The sequence below is a fragment of the Trichinella spiralis genome (assembly GCF_000181795.1).
Source record: "Trichinella spiralis strain ISS 195 chromosome Unknown Scfld2, whole genome shotgun sequence".
Taxonomy (NCBI): domain Eukaryota; kingdom Metazoa; phylum Nematoda; class Enoplea; order Trichinellida; family Trichinellidae; genus Trichinella; species Trichinella spiralis.
This window is the reverse complement of record NW_003526941.1, coordinates 7,553,885-7,573,120: the sequence shown is the minus strand read 5'-3', so window position 1 is coordinate 7,573,120 and position 19,236 is coordinate 7,553,885. Positions and strand designations below refer to the sequence as shown.

General features: G+C 32.6%; 2 protein-coding genes across 2 annotated transcripts; both read right to left on the bottom strand.

Moving 5' to 3' along the window:
* Positions 1–891: 891 nt before the first annotated feature.
* Tsp_06723 (stomatin-2) lies at positions 892–3,318 on the bottom strand. Its single transcript, XM_003380517.1, has 3 exons — positions 3,207–3,318; positions 1,025–1,131; positions 892–984 (listed from the first exon to the last, which is right to left on the bottom strand). Exons 1-3 carry the CDS (start codon positions 3,316–3,318, stop codon positions 892–894), a joined length of 312 nt encoding a protein of 103 aa, XP_003380565.1.
* A 10,012-nt stretch (positions 3,319–13,330) lies between these two features.
* Positions 13,331–16,611, bottom strand: Tsp_06722 (putative FERM central domain protein). Its single transcript, XM_003380516.1, has 6 exons — positions 15,399–16,611; positions 14,768–15,314; positions 14,526–14,583; positions 13,815–13,904; positions 13,512–13,575; positions 13,331–13,395 (listed from the first exon to the last, which is right to left on the bottom strand). Exons 1-6 carry the CDS (start codon positions 16,609–16,611, stop codon positions 13,331–13,333), a joined length of 2,037 nt encoding a protein of 678 aa, XP_003380564.1.
* Between the last annotated feature and the right edge of the window lie 2,625 nt (positions 16,612–19,236).

Below are 19,236 nucleotides of genomic sequence, written 5' to 3'. Positions count from 1 at the left end.
TGTTTAAAATTATAAATACTTCCTGCTTTTTGTTTTTTTTTCTTAGCCCATGAATTAATATATTTAAGCAATTTAAACAAAGAGATTGAAAAGTGATTCGAATTCATTCAATATTACAAAGCACCTGCTGTTCTCTAAATTTATATAACTACACTCTGATTAATTTGTTCAAGTCATATTTCGACAAACTCCATCGAATAATGAATGAAATCAATTCTGCTGGTGCATTCTAACAAGCATCGTTTATTTATTTTCCATTATAGCTATAATTATTTTTGAATAAGAATACAAGAGTCACTGCACAGTTTCTCAGAATTAGATACAATTTATAAAATTAAAATTGCCAGCAGCAGGTGTAATAAAATTAAATAAAAACAGCTTCTGCATATAAGGTGCATTTTGTCAATCCACTTTCACACGTTAAATAATTAAGGATAAAAAAAATCGAAGCATACGCTGATCAGAAATTCACTGGTTCACTAAACAGAGTATGTCATCCGGAAATAATTAGCTTTTCTGATCACTAGCACATCAAGTCCTCCATTATATGTTACAATTTTTGTCACTACTTGCTTTCAAACAAACCAGTGCATTATTGACAAATAAAAAGTGTTTGAAAATCAGCTGAATGAATGAAGAAAGAAAGAATTTGCATGAGAAAATTTCATAATCTGTAGACAACTTTCATCAAATGATCATCAAAAAGCTTGATCTCACACTCCCTCGCTCTTTATTTAATAGAACAATTGGTGGTGCAATTGCATTTCGCTTAGCTGTCGCAAAGCAGCCGCGTCTATGACAAGAGTTCGCAAACGTTCGTGAATCATTCATTCTGTTCTCTCTACACGACGATGTAAGCTTAGTATTTATGATTGCTCATTTCATTGCATTTCAATACCTAGCTGTTACACCTGGCTTTGCGGACGAGCAGTGAAAATGGAAGCCGACCGCTATATTTACATGCTTTGCATTCGCGCATATCACCTGTCACATATTATATAAATAGTCAAAGCAAAATTTTTACCTTGATGCAAAATATGAACGACAGTGGAAATGTGACGATAACAATGAACCACGCCAAGCCTGTCAGCATCCAATCACAAAACCCAAAACCGTCCGATCCATTTTCAACTGAAACAGCAAAAACAATATCAAATTATCATAGAAAATAAGTTAATAATTTTTTTTTTCTGACGAACAACAGAATAAGTGATAACATTTTGCATGATTGTGCTGCTGTACTTGACTTTCCCTTTGCGCAATTTTCGTTGTTCACTTAAGGCAATCAGCATTCAATAATTATGTTAACAGCTGGCATTTTCACTGGCAAATTAGAAATTTTGACTTCTTGTTAGAAAGTTCGTTATCACACCAAAGCGATAAATCATCATCGAATGTAGTGCCCCAAAAAAACACATACCAATTCCAACTTGTGATAAAGCTTCAGCAAATATACAAGACAAACAATGCAATTAAGTCTAACAACGGATCGGGTTCATTTTGAAAAACGTGAACAATTTGTTCTCCTTCCCCCCCTTTGGCTCTGTTTTATATGCAAAATTGATTTTACAAGAAGACATTCCTTTAAAAGCGAAACATTAAACTTGATATCTGTTGTTCGTTTTTCAATAAAAGAAATACATTTATTAAAATGTCCTACAGTGTAAAATGAATGCGCAACTGTAGAACATACTAAATTAAAAAAGTATTACATAAAGTTGTGACAAATGGTGTAAAATCAGAAAATGTGAAATAAGTTAAATTACATAAGTGTAACAATTTTGAATCGATACATTGTAATTGTGGAAGAAAGCAATGCCGCTGAATTTTGTTCGTGATGAAATAGCCAGAGTAATAATCATGATTTCAACTGGTAAAATTGTTATCACTAACGGAAGCTGGAATTAAAATTTCTCCTTTGAATGTGCATAACAAATCGAATGATTTTCATTTCTACATCTCTCTGGCCAACTGAGGACAAGTGCAGCTTTACTACAACCTGATTTTCTAATAATAATGCTCAAATAAATCAAGCAGCTTAACAAAATCTGCTCAAGAACACTCCTCAGCTTTAACGCAACCACTGATTAAAAACTTCTAAAACCTGCAGGGCTCTTTCATCTATTATTAATATCTAGACTTACTTATCGGCCAATTTGTTAAACTTTGGGCAAAAAACGTACAAAATAAATTAAATTACAAACATTTTGAACGTAACTGCTTTTATGATTGCGCTCGTGTTGTCAAAAGAAATAATTCCAACAAGTATGCTCGCAACGGTTTTGGGAATCGGGTTGGAATCGATTTCTGACGATCAGGATGCCCGTTTCGAGTAGCCTATCATGGAATCAGAGGACAGTTGGTAGCATTTTACCCGATTGAATGAAGAAATTTTTAAAAGCGCCTTTAATCAATAACTGCCTCCTGACCAGAAAAAGTTGTAATAAATCTAGCACCTCGGTGATTTGGGTCTGATTGGCTTTATCCTTTGCTCATTAATCATGTTCAATTGGTCAAACACTAAAGCGACTACATTTTCTGACCACTGAATAGACGACGTTCATTTATGAATTTTTAATTTACAGAAATTATTCTCACTTTATTAATTTTCACAAGTAATACGTTCAAATAACTTGCATATAACAAAAATAAAACATCTGTGCAGCTAGCTTTCTGCCTAGTCAGATGAGTGTTCCTGTTTTGTTTTGCATTGCTATTTTAATCTTACAAATAATAATAATGCTGTAGAAGAAAATGAAAATTAGGCAAATTGAATGATAAACAATTTTGATTGGCATCCGTCTATCTATGTATCTATTTCTGCAATAATGCCAGCTATTCAAGAATGTCATGAGTGTCATTTGCTAGTTTTAGAATATTTGAATTCTGTTGGTCAAAATGCACATTACAATAACGTTAATGCAAATGCTATTGAAATTTACAAGCGCATGCAAAGTACTGCCATATATTTGAACAAGGTTAAAGAAGAGTTGCATATTAAATTAGAGGGCTCAACGATGTGGTCCATTTCATTGAACGGATTGCTTGTATTGATTCAGCGACGTTTAGTATTGAATGCTTGAATGCTATTAACTGAACAGGATGTGAAAAGAGCGGCATTTTGATTAAATCGGCTTATTAATTATTGGCCAGATGGACTACGCGTTCTGTGCAATGAAGTATATAATAAAAGTTCGAACACTTACGATCTTCGGGCATGTAATACGAAAGCTTGAAGCTAGCCAACGACTGAGAACGCAGCTTACGCTGACGTTCAAAACGGCTACCAACGGAACTGAACCGGCGAAAGCTATCCATTGCTCTGGATACGGTTGGACTGTGAGGATCCAGTTTGAACAACAGCTATTCTTTATGGCCTTGTTATCGCCGCCTGATAGGTGACTTGCTCTGTTTTTCCAAACAGTTGTGTTTCAATGCATCACTGATATAGATTGAGATTGGCTTTCGAAGCAACGCAAATTGGACACCATCAGTCAAACCTAAACAAGATGACCGGAATGAAAGAAAGAGTTTAAGTTGCCTGTAAGAGAGAATTTTAAAGATGACAATTCTGAAGAATAAAACACGCAAGCTTTCAATATATATATATATATATATTATTAGGCATTAAACTAGAGCAGTACTCTCTTGCATTGCTAGAAAGAGAGACGCTAAGGAGAGGCAGACGAAACGAGGAGAGCAGGCGGAGGCTGCAAGGACCAATAATTGACGACCAGCTGGTCGGTGGTCGTTGCTGGGCAGCACCTGCAACCGAAGGTGGCGCCGCCAATATGGAAATGGAAATGAGTCCATCGTAAAACAAGATTCATCATTTTGTAAAGTTGCTATATCGTCGTTGAGTAAAAGCTAAGCTTCAAGCTTGGATGCGCTGTCAATTGGTGTGCAAACGATTGCACACTAATAACCACTTGCTTATCAATAAATTAACGTTGCTGACCACTGGTCAAACCAGATGTTGCATTTATAATACCTCTGTACTAACCAGACCTTGTTATCCGTAGTATTCGAAATTGGTCGATCAAATTGAATCAATTTTGGAAAATCAGCCACTGTGGGGCGCCTTCATCGTCGCCTTCTGAGCTCTCAGGTAATAGCCATAATAATAATAATATTAATAATATTGGATCAATTCGCTTTGGCCCCAGAATAGTAGACCTCAGTCACCATGGTGAATTTCAAATTTTCACTTACAAAACTGCCACCGTAAAAGCATTTGAAATACATCATCTATCAACCCCCTGTAATTGCAACACATCCTCAACTAAATTTTTTTGAACCAAACCAAACCATGTTTGAAAATGCTTAACTGAACCACTGCAAAAGCTTTCCAGTTTCATAATCTTGTTATAAAAACAATGTTCTAAAAGATTCAGTCTATTTCGGGTGTTGAGTTAGATATGCTGCATTTGTTTCCTCAGGTTTATTTGTCGTCCAGCGATGGCAGCAAATTAGGCGTGAAATTATGATGAAAATTGGAAATTTTAGCTCGAAGTAAAAGCATACGCACCTGATAAATTTCTTTAAAATAATGAAAATAATCTCCAATGCAACTGCTTGCCATGAAAAAGCTATTAAACAAACAATGCACACTACAAGATGCTTTTCGTGAAACAAATCTTTACATTATATAAATAAATACTACTGTTCACATGATAAAAGAAATCACCATTTATCTTAGTACATGCATTTTAAATGAACGTTTGTTTCAGCTTTGCAGCTAAACACAGATAAGATGAAATCATTTGCAAGTAAATTCTGCTGTTATCTCGACTGAAAATGTTCCGCGTTCTTAATTAAATTTATTACCGTTTCACACTGCTTTCATGCTTGTGAACACCGATATTTCATTTTGTGAAAAAGATATGATAATTATTTGAAAAACAGATCTACTAAAAATTCATGAAAATTCAAAAATAACAATACATATAGTATGAATGGAAATTGCATAATAAATGTATTGAAAATTTTCATACACTTATTTTAATGTTATATATTATTTGAAATGTAAATGCAAGAAAAGTGAAGGAAACATTCATCATAAAATAGAAAAGAAAAGAGGTCATGCATTTTCATAAATGTTTCTAGACAAGGATTATTTTGAATTAAAAATGTTTTTTTTAATAATTCTAATCAATAAAATCAAAGACAAACTGCCATGCTGTCACAATTAAAAGTGCCCTTCCCCATTTTAATGAAAAACAGAATCTCGCTTTGTTTATATGAAAATTTCAAATGGAAATTTAAAGAACATCGTGACTTTCGCTTGTTAAGTAATTACTTCCTCAAGATGCGATGAAATGCTTGAAATGTAGATTTTTCAACAATCCTTATTTAGCATTCAGCTTTTTCATGATTAGTATAATCACTTCATTATCTAAACAACTTTCCATTTTATTAAGGTTATCAACAGAGGGAAATCGTGATCGTTCATTTAGCCATTTCATTAAATATATAACGTGAAGCACCATACTTGATTTGCAGAGGAAGACGAATACAATAAAACTGAAGTCATAATTAAGTAATCATAGAGGAAATGCACTTTGTTATCACCAATCATTTAGTTATTTTAATTTTCCACCTCTCGCATGCAAAGAAAAGAATGCTCTTAACACTAATGAACACTACCAATATTGGAACTGCAATAAGCGAAATCATTTTAACATGTACATACATCCATATATACACCACAGTGTATGTAGTATTACACTAAAGAATACTAAAGTATATTTTTATTACGCTTACCACCACCGCTATCATGAATTTGGAATGTTATAAATAAAATTTTTCCAACTTTTGAAGATGATGAAAATAATAATAAAAATAGAAATGAAATATTTTATTATTCATTCATTACATGTTCCTTTTTTGCAACCTTGCTTCAAAAATACCATTTGGTTAAATATTGCTTACATGTTAATAACAATGTTTGAAATTGGCAAAAATGCTGTCAAGCATGAGAACATCAATAATAATGTTTAATGCATAATATTATAAATTATATATTTAATTATTACATATCTGCAACAGAGTCAACTGTTCCAGTAAAAAGTATGTTTCTCATATTGGAAAACAAAGTAATAGTAGTATTAAAGCTTGATGATGAAGAAACAACTACTGGCAATAAAAAGGGTATTTCTTCCGCGCAAGTGGAAAATGATTAATGCAATTTTTCGCGTCTAATGGAACGTAAACGATGATGAACAAAGAATATTTAGAAAAGTGTGCAGTAGAAGTGTAAAGTTTTGTTGGAGTTTTGCTAGAAAATTGAACAAACAATCCATTCGATATTTAAAAAATTTTTACGCTGAATTTTTTGACACTTCCAAGCAAAATAGTTGTGCATCATCACTTTGCTGTTGAAGAACAAACGGAATATTCTTTGTGTGAAAAAAAAGAACCTCAGAAAAAAATATGCAAAGAAAATCGTTGATTATCATTGTTATGATAATTGAAGTTAAAAATAATAATAATTTTTGCATGATTAATGTTTGTTCAACATTATTGAAAACATTATTACAAATTGATCCTATATAGTTGAAGAAGCATCGGTTCGCTGATTACTTATTTAACATTCCCTAAACTGACGCTTCTACAATTTTGAAACAGTTTCCAAAATGGAAATATGATTAAAAGCAAAAAAATGAAACAAAAAATTCTGTCAAACCGACATTTATTTGTTTCAAGATATTTCACTTGATTGTAGATGAAAAATAATTATGCTAACAATAATCGAATTTCAGCATGGGAAAAGAAAATGTAGAAAAACAGGAAATTTCATTTACACTCACTGTTCCATTCACACAACATTTGTGCTAAGATGATGCTGGTGAAAATAATCTCATTTCTAGGCAAAAAGCTTCCCTTTTATCTTTTACTTTACACTTATAAATATATACACACATATTATCCATATCAGTGGTTGTCATAATCTGTATTTGAAAATACTCTAAGATTATTATTTTTCATATTTACATTAGTTGCTAGGTTTTTTTCTGTCATTACATGTCGCCAAAAAATAATTTATTTGCTCCCAATCTTCAGATGATTATACAAAGCTTATTTTGTTCTTTCCCACTGTTAGGTTTTTTGTTGTAGTTTTTAAATTTATGTTTATCGCATTTTTGATGAGAAATCGATTGTATTACACATGAACACTAGAAATGGGATCAATAAATCTTTTTTTTCCTCAACTTTTTTTTGATTTTCCTCAGAAAAAAAATTAACCTATTTGTAGTACTTCATTGTGCACAGAGTCAGTGGTAGTTTGCTGAAGAGTTGCTCACTTGCAGAAATAGTAAGTATATATTATCAAGGGATTCGACCTGAGCGTTTTGCATCAGCTAAATGAAATGCTGCATCCAAAGAAAGCAAACGTTTAAATTAACTTCCCCATAGACCTGCACATATGAACTGTGCATTCAAAATGCAATTCAATAAAAGCGCTGTGAAAATTGTAGCCATAATTAAACTATACGAAAACATCTCCAGTGAATTTCAATTATTTCTTGCTTGATCAAAACGCTTTTGGCATAGATATATATATATAGCTTGACGGATTTCTTTATTTTCTTCAATGTGGAAAATTTTCAATTAAAAATTATAATTAATTCAAAATCTAGCCTAATCAGGCTTTTTTTGCATTATCAATAAAATTTGCCAGAGTCAAACAGTCATGAAATGCTCTGTGTCCATTTATTTTAGGTCAATTTAATTAAATAAACCTTTCAAAAGCTAGTCATCTTTGACTTTTTCTTATCCACTGCACATTTTTTGAGAGACAGCTCTGAGAGTCCCAAGGGAATCTACTTGATCTTACTACATGCATTTTAAATAGAAATGCTTCAACGCTTTCTACAATAACATTATCCGTGAGGAGTTACGCAATTTTTATGCCTCTCCGAGCCTATTTCAAATAAACAATTACATAATTATACGACAATGTTGAAAAGAAAAAAAATTATACTGCACATTTCTTCACAATTACCAGAACAAAAAAATACCTTCTTTCATATTATGAATCGATGAATTCATTAAAGTAATAAATTCGAATAAATATTGTCCAAGCAAGCAACCATACATTAATATACACCATACTTGAAGCAATTAGCATCTCATTTGAAAGTTTACAATTGCAATGAACAAAAGTTATGCAAAATAAAATGCAATAATAAAACTCCAAAAACAAACAAATAACTGCTGCTGTAAAGTTAAAATTCAAGACTACGCCAAAAGTGAAGCAATGGAAAGCATGTCGAAGAACAAGCCAAAATTTGCATCGCATAATATAAATCATGTCATTTTAGCATGCTTACAGAATGTCAAAACGGGTCAAGCGATCGAGACACAGTCTGACGTGCGTCAATCAAGCTGACAAGACGTCAAAAAGTTAAGAAACAAAAATTTCGGCATTTTCGATTTTATTTTCACCAAATGGACTTACTATTTATTTTGCCAACCACAATTTTTCATCGTCAGCAATGTAAAAATCGTCAAAATATTACTTTCTCAACTGGCAAAATGCAAACTGTTGGATAATTTCACAAATAGATTAAGAAAAAAAAAATTTTTATTGCCGTGAACTATAAGCATATTAAAATTTATGATAAAACGCAAATTTCATTAATGAAATCAATATCCAACTCATTGAATAGTACCATGCACTAATGGTGATTAATTTCACTTGAAGCACTGTTTCTGATACGGAGAAAAGGCTGCCTGCCCATTTAAACGGTACAGATCAGTAGTTAATTAATATTTTCACTTTTACAATGAAAAACTATTTTAACAATCAATGACAAACTATTACTGTTGTTTATTTCGAATTTTCAGTTTCTTCTTTGATAATAAAATTCTATTTTTTTCCATAGAAACATTATGATCATTAAGATATATACATCTTTCTTTGTAATGTATTCAGGATTAGTATTTTTAGCCAAAAACCAAGATACGTTAAACACAGTATGCGCCATTAATAATTTTGACAGCAGTAAAATGAAAATGCTAAATAGTGTTCATCAATTAATTAATTATGGAGCTTTGTGGCAATATTTATTTCCTTATTTCATTAATCATTTTCATACACATCATCTGATATCTCTGATGTTAATGTACTCATTACTTATTGCAAGAAAAAAAACACATTTATCAATATAGATGAAGACTATTCATGAAAATGCATTTTGTGAATGTATCAAATACCACAGCACATATCTTAGATGTAAACCTATTACTCCATTTGTATATAATCATATAATTTCAAATTGTGCTTGGAAGCCATTTGAAAAATTTATTGACGTTACATTGAAGAATAATCTACATCAGAAACTTAATATTACTTATCCTTTATTATTAAATCATACAATTATTAATTTATTGGAAAATATATTAAATTTACCATGCTCTAATGACTACTCTGCTGCATTACATATGGCACGAGTGATAAACTCTAAGATGCACTACAGCATTTGATGAAAACGGTACTTTATAAAGGTTTTCAAAATTATGCAAAAGATTTATAATGATAGAAATATTATTATTATGCATACGCTTGCATTTCCCATTCAGTTCATTGTGTTCTACAGTACCGTGAAATTTAAATACAATAAAGTTATTCTTACGCACATGTTACAGTGATGTGATGGTTGTAAAAGAAAATAATTTAATCCTAACATGCTTACATGTTATGCATTCTAATTTGAATAAAATTCATTATATATCTATTTCACACGCATCGCGTTAGCACCAGATTTTATTTGTAATGCAAAAGTATAAAAAGGTTTTAATCTTAAAAGTGATAAAGAAATTCAAACGGGCTCAACTGCAGACGTTGCTTAGCGTTGGGCAAACATTTACCTAGCCAGAAGAAAATAAAATTTTACTTCAAATATTAAAAAAAACACTGCAAAAGACTCTAAATTAATAGTCAACTAGCAGCAGCAGTTGCACAGCTTTTATTTCAACTTCTCAAAGTATTATTTTTTTGGAGGTGATCAAATTTCAACAATTAACGTTTCCGTTCTGGAGGAAGGCGAAAATGCTTCTCTTTTATAAAATAAACCTTTATACTTAAACACTATGCTTGCATTTCAATGATCGCATCTATTGATATGGCATTTTCGTGCATTTCAAAAATGCTCGAAAGAATGTTGCTTTGCATTTGACACTACCGCTAATACTGATTTAATGCTTCCTGAAGCATGTTTTCTTTGAAATATTTACCACAAGCCTTTAATTGCCAATATATGAGCAATGCATTCTCCAATCGCAGTTATTTTTAATCTATTACAGCAAAAAAGTATGCAGTTTTTTTCTAATTTTCAAAATAGACACTTGGTAAGAGAAAAAAGCATTTCAAATAATTTATCTTTGTGAATCAAAAATTCTAAACTTCAATGCCAGCTCTTATTGCCCAAGAAGATAGCACTTTTCAATTTTTGATTATCTTCCCAATGAATCGGAATTTAAAAATACAAAGCACAAAAATATTACACACGTCGGTCATACATTTTCACCAAACTTCCGAAGTTTGTGAGAACAGTGGATGAATGATGAATATTAAATTTTCAAACATTTTCACAGAATAAAAAAATAAAATTATTACTACACTGTTGTCTGTTGAAAACATGAAAAATGTCCCAATTTTTTGAATGCGTTGAAGAAAGCATACACCTCACGGATAAAAATTTAAAATGAATAAAATCTTCAAAATAAAAACATTCTGCTGATAAATCGTAGTAAAAACTTATTTGAAATCTCTAACATCACAAATTGAATACAAATATTTAAAAAAATTGGCTGACTTACCATTTAAAATTTTCAAAAAAATACCGCAATTTGTTGTAGAAGTAACGACGACCGCACTTTCCACTGCGATGATTTCTTCTATTAAAAACGTACTCACGAGTGGACATTTCAAACAAGTTCAAAATGATTTTCATTTCACTTTGCGTGGGCGTTGTCTGTCTGGTGACCTACATTTGGGTTGATAAGTGCGTAGCGCGCCAACGAGCCCGCCAATTCGCCAAAGAACCAACGAGTGTTCTTTGGATAAATTTATAATCTTCATAACCGACAACAACAACAGTAATAATAATAATAATAATAATGACAATTCAGTCATTGATTATCTAAAAAATATAAAGTTAAAGTCAAGAAAAATTTGAAAGAAAGACATCACCTTCCGCACAGTTCTACAGTCACCACGATAGTTGATAACTTATGTTACAGTATTTATGAATAGTCTACTTAAAATCTAGGTTTCAATTTCAATTTTACAGTAATCGTACTGTCATCAAAATGTTATTCTGCTTTGAATTTCATATTGGCATTTCTATAATATCTTGAAACCAATGTTGTTTTAAATTCGTTTTGACTTCATTCAAATATTACTTTGATTGATTTTCATTCATTTAAAAATTGTTTTAATCGATTTTTTACTTTTACACAATGGAAGCATATTTTCAGATTTCTTCTTCGAAAATTGTAACATTTGCTTCATCATTAAATTTCTTTCATAAAATGACGCTCAGCTTTTAAATTTACATAAAATCAGTATTATCAGAAAGCCGACGTGCAATATATACATATTAAATACAATGAATATGTTTTTAAAGCTTTAAAATTCTTAATCAAATAATTCACTGAACAAAATAAAAATAGAAACTGCTGTCAACAGCTACTTTGTTTCATTTTACATATGTAACAATGAGCACGTGCAAATGTTTTCAGCTCATGATCACTTTACGAGCAGATATCACTTTCAAAAATTGTAAAACTAGTGCAAAATTCAATCATACAACAGTTTTTGTTTATTCTGATACGTATTATGAATAAAACAAGCTGTTATTGATACTGATAATTTATTATAGATGTATTTAGTGTTGTTACACAGCAGTATTTAAACTGTTAAATAAAAAGTGGAAAAAATCAAACTTCGCTAGTACTAAAAATTTTACAGCTAGAAAAGCACTGAAACTCGCAAATTTGGCACTCAGTTTTCAATAGGTAAGAAATTTGTTATCATCAACAATAAACCGATTTATTATGTACTATTGTTTGCATCTTCCTTATTTATAAAAGTTAATTTTCAAAATCACTGATCATGCAAATGTTTATTCACAAACGCAAAATCTAGACATTACACAAGTTAATAAACAAACAAAATAAACAATCTCTCAGCAAAACTTCGAACACAATAATAAAACATTTTAAATTTAACAACTTAAAGATTACATAGTAGTAAATATTGCAGCAATCAATTTTGCTGTTTAAGTTGAGAAAAAGTTGATTCTATTTTGTTTGTAATACATTTTGCCTCTTTTTTTATGTAAAAAACTTGTTCTGCTTGATTTGCATCCACGTTGCAAAAAAATAAGTATGCACACATGAAACTATTTGCAATTTTACTTGGTTTCATTTATCACTGGAATGTTTATAAAAAAAAATTATCAGGTACATCAGTTCATACTGTAATACTGTAATGCCGTAAATGCATTTTGTTTTCGTTTTCGTTGAGAAATTAAAACTGCTTTTTGTTGCTTCCTAATAAACATACGTAAATGCTTGTTATTTACTGCTCATTTTTATAATCAATCTATAATTTTCCTGTCCATTAGCACAGCATTGATGATGATAATAATGATAATAATAATATATTTTCTACACTTTTACAAATTCTTATAAATTGTTTATTTTTCTTCGAATTGATTTTATTTTTTTTAAAGAAATGTCGTCAATTTCACAAAATTTTCACCCTGAATCAGAAGCAGCTTTGAATAAGCAAATTAACGTCGAACTGTATGCCAGCTACGTCTATTTGTCGATGGCAAGTTTCGTTTACTCAACTGATTTTTGAACCTTTGCTCTGTTGCATTTGTATAGTTTCGTTTTATTAGGGAGCATATTTCGATCGTGATGACGTAGCTTTGCCTGGCTTTTCGAGATTTTTTTACAAATGCAGCGAAGAAGAGCGAACACATGCTTTGAAATTCATCAAATATCAGACACTGCGTGGTGGAAGAGTTATTTTTCAAAACATTGATGTGAGTTTCTTGTTAGTACTTATACAATTGCAGAATTGTGTTTCTGTTTTGATAAGTAAATCCTATGCCCAATGGAAACTGTTGAAAGTAATTTACTATAGAAAATACAGTGATAAACATGCTGTAGGGCTTACATTTCTTTTGATGAATATTACTCATCGTGCATTTTTCCAGTGATTTTATTGCAGAAACCCGCTCATGATGAATGGGGAAGCGGACTGGAAGCAATGGAAACTGCTTTGGCATTGGAGAAAAGCGTGAATCAAAGTTTACTTGATTTGCATGCCATCGCCAGCAGTCACCAAGATGCTAATGTACATTGAAATGTATGAAGCTAATGAAATGTTAAAAAAAAATTTTTTTACTATTTAGCTGACCGACTTTTTGGAACACGAATTTTTGGAAGAGCAAATTGAATCAATTAAACGATTATCAGATTATGTCACTAACTTAAATCGCGTTGGTGCAGGAATTGGCGAATACTTGTTCGATCGGCATACTTTAGGATCAGATTCTTAAATTGTTTTCATAATAGAAATTTCAGAATTAGAATCCAATTAGTTCATTGCTGTTTTATGATCATTAATGCTGTAAATTTTGGTGCAATCAGTCTTGTTCGAAATGTTATTGAATCATACTTTTATGTCTTATGAAATCCGTTTAGCTTTTCATTATGTCGCTAAAAACTGGTTGTGGAAATAACCTAAATAAAATTCATATTCGAAATGTCATTTGCATTTGCAATTTCCAAACGAAAACAAAACACGAATGAAAGTATTCATGCGGCGGTATTTGAATCAGAATGATAGTCGTGGCAAAGTTCAACATAACTTTGACAGCTGTCTGAAGAAAAGCAATAAAAATACCCAAACTGCTTGCTACATTGCCATAAACAACAACAACAACTCAAAAACTTTTTCCTTCTTTTCCAGTTGATTTTAATAACAAAAAAATAATTTGCATATAGTTCTCTTCAATATTTGCATATTTTCATCAAACACTACGTAGAAACTCTTCCTATGGTAGAATAATAATGATCTTCATGTATTATTTTGGTTAATCCGTTGTTTTCATTTGATTGCGACAGTATGATAATACTTTTATCCAATTGTCATTTGTCTTGTTCGTACCAGTTACGCAGTAATTCTCAATAAATTAATATAAAACTTTCCCCTAGGTAGAACTTGTGCTCTCTGCAGCGCAATAAAAATCTGCTTCAATCAAAAATGAATTTTATCTGATGACAGTAATTGATTTTCGTCTTATGAAAAGCTTATAAATGTCATGCTTCGAGCTTTTCGAATAAATTTTAAATGAAAAGTTTATAAATTCATGAAAAAATTGAATATTTTTTCTTCTTTGTTTAATAAAAGAAAGAAGCCCATTACATTACAGCTTTCAAGTACAATTTTGCGACAAGCAAAAAAGCAAAGCAACCAACGATTATTTGAACATACAGCAAACGATAGGTGATATTGCTTTAATTAAATAACGCAGACCATTTTCTGGACATATTAGACAACTGATAACAAATTAATTAATTGAAATTATTAAATAAGCATGCTTAGCTTAGTATTCGATAACTATATAATAATAATAATAATAATAATAGTATATGCGCACACATGTATAAAATATATAATAAACTAAAAAACACTACGAAAATCGGAGTAATGCAATTCAACTAGCCCGCACTGATTACTTACAATTCAGTTTCTGTACGAAGATCCTTGTCTGATCTGATGTTCACTGTTTCAGTTAGCATGCTCTGATTGAGTCCAGTGACTCTGGTTATAGCTTCCAACAAAGCCAGGTCGTTTTCTGGATCCTCTTTGTCCAATGCAATTGTTGCGCATGTTGACAATGCACCTCTGCTTTCCACCACTGACGGCACTGTGCCGTCCTTTTCCTTCACCGGAACCATGAATGACTGATGTTTCGCACTGAAAGTACCACCTCCACAACGATCTTGGTTCAACAACGTCTTGTTTCCAGTGCAAGTTCCATTTTCAACGGTTGTATCACTCGTGTTACTGTTTTCCAAAATGTTTGAAGTTTCAAACAGATTAGTGGCCTCGTAGTGCAAAGATCCGACTGGTGCACCTGAGATCGTGAATGTCTGCAGCACGTTGTGATTTTCGCTGTCGTCAGTAGAAGATGCACTGAACGATTTTCCCTCACCGACACTTCTGGAAGATTGACTACGGACCCCGTTCTGTCCAGCAGCTTGACGATGCTGTTGCAGATCCCGGCCTTAACAATTAAAAGCAAATATATACATATATAGAAAAAATAACATGCAAAAAATAAAGAGATGAGATTTGGAAATAAATTTACCCGTCTTTGAAACGTCTTGATCGTTGGTCACATGACTAGCAGTTGACTGATCAACGAAAGATATTGGAGGTGAAGGTATGAAATTCTCGTGCAGAACAGACTGCGGCGCCTGAACGCCCCTGAACGAACGCTGAAATTTTGGTGGCGGTCGATTCAGCATGCTACACGCCAGCCTTGTCTGATACTGTGTACGACCTTTGTAATGAAATCGACCAGAGCCCAAACTGAAACCTTTGTGCTTGGCCGGCACGTCCGGAGCCATCAGACGGAAAAATATATGATACTCGACACAAGCTTTCCAAATAGCTTTCGCCTCTCGGGCACTGTTGGCAGAAAATTTCCACGTTATTTTTCGGTTGTCATTGTCGGATGATCGCACTTGAACGTGAAAGTGATTTCTCAAATAAGATACTTTGATGATTTTTTGCCAGACGAAACGTTGCAAACGCAAAAATTCGTCGTATACGGCAATGCCGGCAGAACTGATGCCAATCAACACTGGTTCATTGGTGGAGTCGGAAACCGCCTTGTACAAACCAACACCGTAAAAAGCAAGCTTTTTGGCATTTTCCAAATAATGAGCCTCGGCCTCGGCAGGAGTCTGGCCTTTGCGAGTTTTGTGAAAATCGACAATCATGGACAACAATTCTGGCACGTCGGATGGGAACTGCAACTCGTCCATGTAATTCATGTTGGCCTGCGTTTGCGAGTCGTAATCGCCGAGCTGAGCTTGCAAAAAGTAGGAACCCAACGTCGCGTATGTGTAAAACGAGCACGGCAGTCGACCGTCGACAACATCCCGGTGCACTTGCAAGCACAGACAATATCGAGTCAAATCCTCTTGCAACGCGCTCGGCTCCGGCGGATAGAATTTCACGCCAAACTGCAGAATCTGATCCTTCGCCTGCTTCCGCACTTTCTCATCACGAGCCAGCCAATGCTTGGTCGTATCTTTAGCAATGTAGAACAGATCGAAATAATCTTTCTCGAGCAAGTCGAGCTTCTTCACCACCGCGTCGAACAGCTCTTGTCCTTTGCAATCTTTGCTCAATTCGATGCGCAAAGTGCTGTCGTCCAAGTGTCGAACGACAAAAGTGTGCATCTTTTTCTTCTGCTGCGCTTGGCTAATCTCTTTTGAATAGCAAACGTCATTTCCGACGTGATCGCTGTCCGCTCTTGGATGCGAATCGGCCGCGTGCAAATTGTTCACCATCTGGCCAACAGAAACAGCACACCAAGCGTCGCGAGCAGACAAATTTCTACTTGCTGAAATCAAACATTTTTCACTGCAAACAAAAATTGTGCAACGTTCAAATGATCAAGCGGTCCAGAAAGCAAGAAACAAACAAAACTGCCACGCCGAGCAATCGACGAATTCGCAGTGGCAAATTAATAAAAATCACAGCAAGCAATGCGCTTCGTTGAAAAAGCAACACGGTTGTCGTGGCAAAAATATTCAAAAAGAAATCAATATTTCCTGTGAAAAAAAAAGACTTACACCCTCGAGAGTTGGGTTTTCAAAACTGAATCAAAAATGATCAAGAGAGATAAAAAGATTACCATGCGAAGTCAGAAAACGCGCCCAACAGAACAAAAAACATCTTCATCACATGCACAGAAAGCACGTGATCGAATGTGATCATTTAGTTGAGGAAAATTCATTTCGTCTGAGATAAAAATTAAAAAAACATCAATAACCTCAAAAAAATACCTGAAACTGTGGAAAAATTACTATCGAAGAATCACGTTGATTTACTACAGTAACTTCATGATAAAATGCAGGTTACAATATATGTAATTACAGTAATAAAACGTATAAATGTTGCAATTTGTTACATTGGAGAACTAATAAAATAATTTGCATAGTTTTATTTTTTTAATAAATATTTTCATTTTTATGAAAAAAATTTTTACACTACATTTGTGGTATGAGCAAATTTCTAAAAGAATTTACTTGACTAAGCAAAATTTTTACGAATAACTTTCGAAATTCATTACTTATAGAAAAAAAATGATATTCATTAATTTCCAATTTCTAAATTTGGTTAAATAATTAAAAAAGATAAATTACACTACCAGTAATTAACAACGAGCAGCTTGCGTTTGCTCCGACGGTGAATTTATTGACAATTTCAATAGGTCCCGTTGCTATCGTTTATTTTAAAATTTTAAACAGAAGTGGAATTTCAATCAATTTTTAACTTCTTAGACGTTCAGCATGAAGCAACCACGAGTTTTTAATTAAAAATTCGTACGATCAAAAATAGTTCAGGAGGTAATTAATTTTCTGACATGATCGTCGTGTGGATGCACCACCATTCGACTGTATCAATTTTGTTATTGGGATTGGCATTTGATATTTCACGAGTTCCAGAACAAAAATGCTTTTTCAACGACGATTAAATTTCAATGTTTTCATGCTTATTTTTAATCACAATTCGTTGTATCTTACCAACTTTGCGTTGATGCGTAAAAAACAATTTACTGTTTACGACAAGCTGTGGAATTTATGTTAATTACGTCGCTTTCGTGTTTTCAGCAGAAAATAAAAAGTTGGTATTTTGAAAATCTACTTCAATTAAAATTCCCATTATTTTACTACTTCAGCGCAATTTATAATGCATTGTATCAAATCGCAACAAACAGTTTTTCACAAAACGATTTCAATAAACTTCTGCCAATTGTGGTACAAAAAAACCGTTCTCAAAATGTTAGTTTGTTCGATAAAAATCAAAATATAATTAACAACAATGAAATAAGCTTTGGAGCGGTGAAGGGAAAAAAACACGCACTACAACGAACATTGCACGCACATTGCAATTACATGCACACACGCGTTAAGCTATCAATCACTCTAATTCTTGGAAAATAAATTTGCATAGAAGATGCTATCACTTACATTCCTAACCAAGTAAATATATACATAATTCACGGTGCAACAACACGAACAAAAAGCAGCAAAGAGCACCTTCTGCTGCAACGAAACGAACTTTTGAATCGGTAAGTACTTTTTTGTTCAATTTAACATTCAACAAATGAAATAATATATATATTTTTTTTCAAATGGAAATATTACAGTAAAAGTTGTTGATGTTAAAAGCGAAACTAAAAACGAATTAATTGATAACAGAAATGAAGTAAATTTGAAATTTATCGAGCAATTCATCATTGCCAGTATTATTATTTATGAGAAGCATTTTAGAAGGTTGTTTTTCTGGTGAAATATTTTCTTGAAGCGGTTGTGATATAAAGATAGTTAAGACTGGCATCAATTTTCAAAGGATAATAAATAATTGATGATGATAACTTTTTCGGCCTTGAATAAAAATTTCGCTCAAAAGCAACAGGCATCGCGGCAGCTAGATTACAACTGCATTGCGCCACAGAGACGAACAAACAATAATAGCATAAAAGTTTAAAATTGAAAAAATTGCAACGTAACTTTTACATAACAGAAATAAATGTTCAGTGAATCGGATGGAGTTGTGTCAAGCATGATGCTTATTTTTCTAGCCGCATTTTGCAACAAAATCACCACAGTCATAATAAAAATAGACAAGAATCTTTTCCCTATGGCTATTGAAGAAAATAGTTCGACAAAATGTTGTTCAAGGATAAAAAGAACATGCCAAAAATCAGGCCATTCCAATAAAATATTTATGCTCCCTCTTTCTCTCTGTTGGTCGAAAAACAATTCTCCTTCAATGGCCAGAAACTTTATTTGTTTAAAAAAATCCCTTCCCCCATTCTCTTTCTTTGTTCAACTTTCCAATCATCAGCATAATTATCATCATAATTCGCTAAAAATAGTGAAAAACCCCTCAACTAATTATTCGCA

Coding starts and splice junctions, on each gene's coding strand:
- Tsp_06723 (XM_003380517.1), bottom strand. CDS start 3,318: ATGGATAGCTTTCGCCGGTTCAGTTCCGTTGGTAGCCGTTTTGAACGT. Junction 1,132..3,206: donor GTATTACATGCCCGAAGATC/GTAAGTGTTCGA, acceptor TTGCTGTTTCAG/TTGAAAATGGATCGGACGGT. Junction 985..1,024: donor CGTTCATATTTTGCATCAAG/GTAAAAATTTTG, acceptor AATATGTGACAG/GTGATATGCGCGAATGCAAA.
- Tsp_06722 (XM_003380516.1), bottom strand. CDS start 16,611: ATGGTGAACAATTTGCACGCGGCCGATTCGCATCCAAGAGCGGACAGC. Junction 14,584..14,767: donor CTTCGTACAGAAACTGAATT/GTAAGTAATCAG, acceptor ATTTGTTATCAG/TTGTCTAATATGTCCAGAAA. Junction 13,576..13,814: donor TTCATTCGTGTTTTGTTTTC/GTTTGGAAATTG, acceptor AAACAATTTAAG/AATCTGATCCTAAAGTATGC.